Raw genomic sequence first — 10,151 nt, 5'->3', positions numbered from 1 at the left:
ATTTAGTTGTGATACTTTTCTATGTGCGGAGCTGAAAATGGGCTGGGTGTAACAGCCTTCACCAGACATTGGGGCAAAAGAAAACTCCACTGCTGACAGGTCTGTACTCCCTTTACCAGAATTTGCTTTTGAAGTCATTTGTGTTGCTGGTGTTGTTAGTGTGCTGAAGTTATAATACAGTGTTACATTACTTCCTATGTTCAGAAGGCACCCTGAACCAAACACTTTCCCCGGTGTTAATTTACCACCATTTATTTTTGAAGCACCAATGATAAGTGTAATGATAACTGTATGGTACACTACTGACTGCTTTCAGACAACTTGTATATAGATTGATATATATTGGCATAACCACAACTGGTGTGTTGATGAGGAATGTGGAGACAGTTACGAGTTCATTCTCATTGACTCTGATACTGAAAAATAATAATCTGCGTTTTACAGAGAGCGCAATACAGCAAGGCTGAAAGGCGTGTGGTATTCATACAGTCTGAGGTAGAATGAGGAGGAATTATTACCGTATGATCATCCAAATGTCCACGTTTCAGATTCTCACAGCAATCATAATGAAACTAGGCTGGTACAGGGTGGATTTGCTCTGCTTCTCCATACTAGGTAGCATATGCGCTTAGAAAAATTACAATAAAATCAAACAGTTGGTGATTGTTTCAACTGTGTGCATATTACTTAGATATATGCAGAATTCTTCTTTGAGTAATATTTTGATAGTGTAATGACACTGCGTGACATAGAAGCAGAATACAGAGATTGCCATTTGGTTCATATTTTTCATTTAAACACAGTCCATTTCTTCACAGAAGAATATGTGTAATGGAGAATTTGTTTATTTTAAACAAGTTAACACATTTAAATAACAATATTAAAAAGTGCTTAATGCTAAACCTGCAGGTTCTGAAGGGAAGGAAATGAGGGAAACACCCAATATTTGTGATATTCATTTTAATGTATTCCCTTTTTTCTTCCCCATCCCATTTCAGACCTCCATTCAGCATCACACCCCCTTTGGTGAAGATAACTGTGTGGTCAGAGATGAAGGCTATCGTGTTGACCCTGTGGAACATGGTTGTTTGCTCTGCACTGAATGCACATGCAGAGAACATGACAACAGTCATTGTGGACCTCTCATATCAGAACCTGTACTCAGTGCCCAGGGACTTGCCATCTATCACAGAGGCTCTGGATATCTCCCACAACAGAATAAAGCGTCTCACCTATGACGATTTCTCAGCCGTTCCGGCTCTGAGATTTCTCAATGCGTCTTGGAACGTGCTCGAAGAGATCAGTTCGGATGCATTCAGGGCAACATCACAGCTGGAGTACCTCGACCTCTCTCACAACAAGCTTCAGAACCTGTTGGGTCAACACTACCTGCTGCTCACGCCCAAACTGCAGTTCCTGGACTTGACGTTCAACTGCTTTTTTGCCATGACTCTCGGAGACGTGTTCCGCAATCTTAAGTATTTGCAGAACCTGGGACTCAGTGCAGAGGCAGTAAAGACCAAGGACTTCAGAAGCATTGCTGACATTCAGCTACAGAACGTGTTTCTTCAATTACAAAACCTCACCACTTACGAAATGGGCAGCTTGAGGCACGTCCGATCTGAGAAAGTTGGCATTGTTGTTACTAACCGTGCCACAGACAGGGCGCTGATCGCCGATGCCCTGTCTACTTTCAATCAAGCCGAACTGGCAGGCATTAACTGCAGCCAAAACTACCTGGTGGAATATCTGAGACTGAAACCTATCATAAAAGCCACTCACCTTCACTTGACTAATATTGAGATACCCTGGGACCAGGCAACTGATGTGATCAACCTGGTTATCGAGTCTTCCATTGAACACATCAGTGTGTACATGGTGACAATAACAGGGCAGATCACTGAGCATGAGATAACCAGCACATCTCATTTACAGTCCTTCAGCATTAAACGGGGAGAGGTCACTAATTTCATCTTCCCCCAGAGTTCCCTCTACAACTTTTTCATTAACATGAAAGTGGAGAGCTTCACAATGGCAGAGACACCAATCGTGCATATGAACTGCCCACAGGCCTTGAGTAACATAAAAATGATGGACCTTTCTAACAATGCATTGTCTGAGAGCGTTTTCTTTGACAAAGGGATGGAATGCAAGAACCTGAAGGCACTTGAAACTTTGATTTTGAGGGGGAACCGTCTGGAAAACCTGAAGGAGCTGAGCCACCGAGTGCAGTACATGACCACACTTCAACACCTGGATGTGAGCTTTAACTCGCTGATGTATAAGGAGGAATTTGGGGACTGCCAATGGCCCTTGGACATCGTCCACCTGAACCTGTCCTCCAACAGCCTGGACCGCTCCGTCTTCAACTGCCTGCCTATCAGCACGGAAACTCTGGACCTTCAGAATAACCAGATTGATTCCCTCCCTGACTTCCTGCTCCGCCTGAATGCACTGACGATGCTGGATCTGAGCTCCAATCGGCTTCAGGACATCCCACACTGTCGTTTTTTTAAAAATCTGGAGGTGCTCCTTCTGAGTGACAACTCCCTGTATACACCGACTATGAGCATCGTGGGAAGCTGCCCTCGCCTGAAGGCTGTGGATGTCAGCAAGAACCCCTTCATGTGCACATGTGCCCTCAGGGGGTTTGTAGGCCTGCAGGAACGCTATCCAATCAAACTCCTGCACTGGCCACACTTCTACCGTTGCAGCTACCCAGATTCCTGGCGTGGCACGCTTCTGAAGGACTTCCACCTTCCAGACGTATCTTGCAATGCAGGTATACTGGCGGCGGCCATCCTCTGCCCTGCTGTAGTGATCGCCATCATCACCTTGGCACTGTGCAAGCAGCTGGATGTGCCCTGGTACCTGGGGATGATTTGGCAGTGGACACAGGCCAAGCACCGGGCGAGGAACCAGGAGAACCTGGAGGGCTTTCAGTTCCACGCGTTTGTGTCCTACAGCCAGCATGATGCGGACTGGGTGAAGAACAAGCTCCTGCCCAGCCTGGAGGAGGACCGGACGCTTCGTGTTTGCCAGCACGAGCGCAACTTTGTCCCGGGGAAGACCATCGTGGAGAACATCGTGCGCTGCGTGGAGACCAGCTACCGCTGCATCTTCGTGCTGTCCTCGCACTTTGTCCGCAGTGAATGGTGCCACTACGAGCTCTACTTCGCCCAGCACCAGAGGCTCTCTCGCGGCTCGGACAGCGTCATCCTCATCCTGCTGGAGCCCCTGCCTCAGTACCTCATCCCCTCCAAGTTCAACCAGCTGAAGGCCATGATGACCCGCCGCACCTACCTGGAGTGGCCGCAGGACTCCAACAAGCACAAGCTCTTCTGGGCTCACCTGCGCGCCGCCCTGCAGGCCCCCCTGCCCCCACCGCCCAACCACAGCCTGAACCCTTAGTGAGAGAATGTTCCTTGGAAAGTCAGGAATATATGATACCACACAACCTTCAGTTGCAATTATACATCTGACTTTGAAGGGTTTTCAGCTCTTGTTACATGTGCAAAGTTGCCATTTCTGTTCTTAGTGCTTTTCCTGCAGTTTTGTACAGCTGTCCTGCAGATATAGAGGCCTGATTCACTATTGTGATTGAAGAGTTGCCTTATGCAAATATACAGCCCCATTCATCCTCATCAACACAAGAGGTATGTTTTGAATATCAATCTTGCTGTAATGTATTCACCTTTGACCACAACTGAGCAGTGCTTCAAGCAAACAAAAAAGACTCACCAAAGAATTTACTTTTCTGATTTCATGGTGAGATAGAGTATGAGCAGTTACTAGACTTATCTCTGGGTAAAAAAAAGACTTAAAAAGGTGAGAACAACACCCACTTCCACAAAGGTGTGAAGTCCCTGCACTGGCAGGCAAAAAAACGCTTTGTGTTAAAAATACTGGTACTGCAAATTTTAAAAATAACAGCACAGACAGATATGTCAGCACCAAGCTCCATGTTACATATATTAAATATATAAAAAAAGAATAGACACAGGCTGATTTTACTGGGTGTGTGGCATGTGGCATTCAACTCAGCTGTATGGGAAAGTTCTCATTTATTGTTTTGCATCCATAGCCCAATCATCAATATGCTTTTACCGTCACCCTACCATCACTCATATAAACAAATCCTGGAGAAATAAAGTACTCTTTTATTTCATGTCAGCTTTCGCAGAAATTGTGTCAGCATATGTTCCAGACATCATTGATGCAGCTGGTCCTTTACTCGGCCCGCATCTGGCAGTATTACGCTCCACCTGCAGGGGAAACACCCTCCTTCTAACGCGCTGTAGTTCGCTGTGGTATGGGGGTAACGGAAAAGTGACGCTTAATAATGATGGAGCTACCACTAGTAACACGTTTTATCCAGACAGGGCTGGAACAGGAACCACCGATTTTGATCACTGTAATCTCACTTTTTCCAAATGCATTGATGGCTTGATTTAGTCAGGCCTGAGAAATTAGCCTGTGCATTAAAAACACACGTAACTGTAAGGTCATTGCCATTGTTCCTGCTAAATTTCTGTCACTTTTAATGTAAAGGCTAAAAGGGAAACCTTATTTTCTGAGACTACGGTTTTATACATAAAATGGTCCTAAAAAGCCATGCCACACCATGCAACTTCCTCCTTAAATAGCTGCAGTTTTCAGATCCTTCCTGTCCAGCTCCTTTTAACCATTCTCCAGTGACTGTTGCTGCACAACAGGGTAAACAGGAAGCCGCTCCACCAAGCTGCGAGGCTTTTTTTCCTATGTATTATTGTGTTACACCTTAATCACTGAACATATGAATTAACAAAGCCAGAACAGTCAGGTCTCTTGTCATTTTCTTTTTCATATGATTACATTTTCACCCAGTGAAGTCACTGCGACCAAGATCTGCCATTTCACCACATTCCTCCGCTCATATCTTTCTCACCTGAACTGAAAGTAATGCAAAAAGGCGAGTCTGCAGCCATAACGAGAGGGAAAGAGGGAGCCATTAAAATATCTACAAAGACCCAAAAAGTCTTATTAAAGCTAAATTAACGAGGAGCTGCATGCTATAAACAAGACAATGCCAAAGAGCGTTGTCATCCATTCTAAATTACTGCCTGGTGTAATAGAACGGACAGATTGCATTATTCTGACAGAGGAACAGCCTGATGACACAGGCTATTTCTTTTTTTTATTATTACATTTACATTTATTAACTTATTAACTGCAGTAAGAAAGCATCCCAGTGCTGTATGCACCATGCATGGGTCAACAGGGATCGCCAGCTGCAGACACGAGCTCCAGCAGCCCTTTGGTTTGCCAGAGTTCTGACAAACTAGTTCTAGCAAAGGCACGCGTTCTGTTGCGGTTGAGCTGATCTGCACAGCATGGAGTCAGGGAGTCAAAACAACTCCAAATCTTAAGATTTGGTTTTAAAACACCTACAGGCTGTAACCAAATTCATCCACTCTGTTTTATCTCCATGTTCAATAATTATCACTTCTCAAGAAGCCCTTAGCCAGCTGTAAATATCATCGCACTCTTCAAGATCATATCATGACATCATAAACTACATACAACATGTATCATAAACAACATAAAGATAGAGTAACTTGCACAGTCCTTCGGATCACACATATGCACACAGACACACATGCAAATACAAGCACATGGATTGCAGTTGATAGGGAGGTACAGCATTGTAATGAACATAAACTCCACATCTTCTGCCTTCCCCAAACAGCATTTGCCTCGTTCAGCTTGTCTCTTGTCTGTTCACTGGATGCCGTTCTCCAAAACAACCTGCCCTTGCTTTTGGAGGGTGGTCCTCTCATACTGACACAGGGACTCTATATTCTATAGTGCTGGTCAGTAATTATAAATAATCAAGTTACCAACTATCCAATTGACCTAATTAACAAATATGGGACAGCACTTTGAATTTAAGTAGCAAACAAAGTCATGTCAAAAGAACAAAAACTTAATGTGTAACAACCACCTGTTTTAGCAGTTCAAACTTTGTGTACTGAGGCTCACAAGTTCCATTTGCAAAAGGTGTAATGCAAAATATCCAAAATTTCAACACCTACACTGCACAGTAAGACAAAATAGTCCTGCATTACCGATCGAATTGCAGAGATTTGGGTAAATATGCACACATACGCTCAACCCTCGCAAACTGAAAACCTAAGCTAGAATCGTTCGAGATGATAATAACCCTCTGTCAATGTAGACCGTATCTCTTAACTGTTGAGAGCAAGGGGATACCCACAGAAACCACTGTCAGCAGCTCCATCCTCAAGCCAAAGCGTAGTGGCAGTTGTAGATTAAAAATACATCATCCAAGCCGCAAAGATTGCTATACTGCGTAAATGCGGAGGAAGCCGAGGTGTGTACATGTGGCTTTCACCCGAAACAATGTAAAACCGGTAAACACTTCTTGAAAAAATTAGACTCTGCAGCTTAAACCACGTTAAAACTTTTTTTTGGGACTGAATTGCAATTATGACTTGCTGCTTCTACCTGGAAAGAGATAAACACATTACTTTGGAAATAAACCCCACACTGTCTGCACCCTTGATTTTAAGTTAGTTTGGTTTAGTTTATTTAACAGGGGCCAGGCACAACACAATAGTTGCACTGGATTTAGCTGTGCTACTAAAATGTCCAGAGATAATTTGGGCCTGACATCATAAATAACTGCTACTGTGTCCCGTTGTAATATTGCAAATGTTCAGAGTGGTAGGAAATATTTCAGACATTTCTGCTATAACCAATTTGCTTGTCTGAGGAAGCATTACATTCGATTTTTTTTTTATGAACTACAAGTTTTAATCTCGTCATTATGTGAAAAAAACTAAACAAAAGGGCTCCAAAATGTCATAATTTATAATGGTATTATATACAAAATTAATACCATTAGATTAACTTTGCGTTAGACCTAAATTTTACTCAAGTGCATTGGAAACACATTTCATAAGAGGCCATGTCATAAAGTACTGCAACCCTCCTCTCATCCCCCCACCACCCCCCCACCCCCCTTTCAATCAGTGCTACCATACCTAATCCCCTTCAACCAAAAATAATCACCAATCAAGTCATTTGGTTGCTACCCTCCCACAAATCTTGATTCCCTGCATCCAGTTTTAGAGTTGGCCCTCCCACCTCTGTGAATTACGTGCCACCAGCATGAACGCTCAGTTTTTTTTTTTTTTATTCCTCCGTCGCATGGCTTTGTGTAAGATGAGCCACGCCCCGGGTTACGCCATGACCCCGTCCTGCAACGGACCGCTTTTGGGGAGCGTGGCATTATGTGTTAGCGCAGATGACTTGTCTGTGAAGAGGTGGGTGGTGTTCTGACGTAGGCCCATTCCGAAGCGGCTCGGCAGATCGGACGACTGTTTCGCCGCGTGGCCTCTTATGTCCAGATTATCCTGGAGATTATGTACTCTTCTGCGCTCTGCCGTCGTGGCGTTCATTCATTTTGTTCCCCGAGACATTTGAATGAATGCAGCTCCGACGCAATTGTCTAATCTGTGGCCTAAAGTACTCCATCCAGCCATCGCACTGTTTAATCTCATTTAATGTTGGAAAAGAAAGCCAAAATGTGACAAATCAGAAGAGTGTTTTATCCCCAATATATTATTTTTTTATACATGAAAATATAAAATATACTCTATAATATATGTTTTATACATACAGTGCTCTATGGATGATAGATGAGGAACAGAGCATATCACTTGATGCCAGGTATTATAAAGTGTTGCAGTTGGGTATGACTGCTTTGCATGGTGATGCCATCCTCTTGAGGGTTTATCTGTGCTTCCCAAAGGCCTTATTAAGGTACACTTTTTAAGGTTAAATGCTCCCCTGAGTTTTGCATCTGAGTATGTAGGTTTGGTGTCAGCAGGCTGCATCTAGTGGAATTCACATAAAAAGCATTCTGCTTCAGTCAAAGCAGCATTTGCATGGCTTTGCTTTCAGCGCACAGAATATGCTAGATGCTCCCTTTCGGATCCTGGGAATTCTGATGCTCAGAAACCCTGGGATGGGTTTTATTTGCCTGTGCCACAAGGCTTCCTCCCTATCTTGAGTCAGGCCTGTATGAGCTCACTCATTCTCAGACTCTGTCCCAGCATCAATTAATGGGAGACTTCCTCTTCCGTCTCCCCTCTGTCTTGTGGCGTCCATCTGACGGGTGTGCCATGGTTCTGCTCACAAGCATGTGCGGCTTGATGTATGATTAGGGTTAGGGTTAGGCTTGATATCACCATCTTCTCTCAAAGAGCTTGTCCTGACACACCACTACCCGCCCATCACAGTCTTTTCCGTTCCTTTCCACCTGGTTGGTCTTGATTTACACTAGAGTTGGTCTGTTGGGGGGTGGTAGAGGGTGGGGTGCGAGGCAGAACGTTGATTGATCCAGGCCTATTGCTGGATGTTTTCACAAAAAGTCAAGAGTGAAGGTGATGGGCAGGGTGTGCAATGACCGTGTGGCACTGTGACACGTCCATGGCCCGGCATGTTTCAGGTATCCTGCTGCTTTTGGATGAACTCAGGTCTTCATGGTCGCTGCTCTCCCAACACAGTCCAATCAGAAGCCCTTTTCCCTGGCTTGCAGTGCAGCCACCATGCCAAAACAGTAGCGCCCTGGCTTTGCCACTCTGTCAGGCGAAGTCCTGTGCCATGTTAGCACTGACCCACTACAGCTGCAGGTCAGCTACAACCTGCGGTTAGATAACAGATTAGTTTTCATTTCCTCCATTTTCTCAAAACCTATCCACATGTTGAGCTCCTCGACCTGCTAAATTAATCAAATATAATTTCCTTGCAATGCAGATGCCCTAAGAAATGCATAAAGAAATGTAAAAAGAAATGTATAAAGAAAATAATACAGAAATAAATAAGTTTGGGGAAATAAATAGGGGGAAATGCAAAGGGAAAATAATACAGAAATAAATAAATAAATAAATAAAAGGGAAATTTAAATAGGAAAGTAAATAAACAGGGGAATTAATACAAAGGTAAATAAATACAGAAGCAAATTAAAACAGAAATATCAATTTATGTCACATTTTATCAATTAATTAATGCCTACATTTATTTTTAATATTATTTTGGTACATTTAATGGCATATTAATTTATTGTTTGAGTCATTTATTTATTTATTTTTTATTTTGGCAGCTTCTCCATAAATCCAGGGCTGTTTGCACAGCATAGATACACTACATGGCCAAAAGTATGTGGACACCCTTCTTAATTACTGAGTTCAGGTGTTGCAGTCACATCGATTGTTAACAGGTGCATAAAATCAAGCACATAGCCATGCAATCTCCATAGACCAGTGGTTCTCAACCGGTGTGCCGCGAGGCAAAGTGAAGTGTTCCGTGGAATTTTGAGGAACCCAATGCATTCATTAGCGTTATTAAGCTTCTCATAGTTTTCAATTAGCATTTGCTATATTTTTTAAACCTTAAATTGCTGTTTCCTCAAAGCTAAAATTAGCTAGAATTTTTCCAATCTAGTGTTCTAATTGCACCGGTTTTAGCATACATGCTACACGGCAAATCACACCGCTGTGACCGTACGTGCAAAAGGGTTAATAGAGTAATGTTTGGTTTTATTTTATTTATTTTATTTTATTATGTTGCTGTTCATGATGCTGCACTATACCATGCTATTATTGTCAAGTGGAAGCGTCTAGGAGCAACAACAGCTCAGCCATGAAGCGGTAGACCATGCAAACTTACAGAGTGCTGAAGCACGTAGCATGTAAAAACCGCCTATCCTCTGTTGAATCACCCACTACAGAGTTCCAAACTGTCTCTGGCTGCAACATCAGCACAAGAACTGTGTGTCGGGAGCTTCATGACATGGGTTTCCATGGCCGAGCAGCTGCACACAAGCCCAACATCACTATGCGCAATGCCAAGTGACGGCTGGAGTGGTGCAAAGCACGCCGCCACTGGACTCTGGAGCAGTGGAAACGTGTTCTCTGGAGTGATGAATCACACTTCGCTATCTGGCAGTCTGATGGACGAATCTGGGTTTGGCGGATGCCAGGAGACTGCTACCTACCGGGATGCACAATGCCCACTGTAAGGTTTGGTGGAGGAGGGATAATGGTCTGGGGCTGTTTTTCAGAGTTTGGGCTAGGCCCCTTCCG

The 10,151-nt window shown here is 43.7% G+C and overlaps 1 protein-coding gene across 1 annotated transcript; it reads left to right on the top strand.

Moving 5' to 3' along the window:
* The first annotated feature begins 1,119 nt into the window (after positions 1 to 1,119).
* On the top strand, positions 1,120 to 3,411 carry LOC118793654 (toll-like receptor 1). The gene has a single exon (XM_036551884.1). It carries the CDS (start codon positions 1,120 to 1,122, stop codon positions 3,409 to 3,411), a length of 2,292 nt encoding a protein of 763 aa, XP_036407777.1.
* Positions 3,412 to 10,151: the final 6,740 nt, after the last annotated feature.

This window comes from Megalops cyprinoides, chromosome 18 (genome assembly GCF_013368585.1).
Source record: "Megalops cyprinoides isolate fMegCyp1 chromosome 18, fMegCyp1.pri, whole genome shotgun sequence".
NCBI classification, from domain to species: domain Eukaryota; kingdom Metazoa; phylum Chordata; class Actinopteri; order Elopiformes; family Megalopidae; genus Megalops; species Megalops cyprinoides.
This window is presented reverse-complemented; position numbering and strand designations above follow the sequence as displayed.

What these genes read in the sequence shown, in the direction of transcription:
- LOC118793654 (XM_036551884.1), top strand. Translation starts at nt 1,120, where the DNA reads ATGACAACAGTCATTGTGGACCTCTCATATCAGAACCTGTACTCAGTG.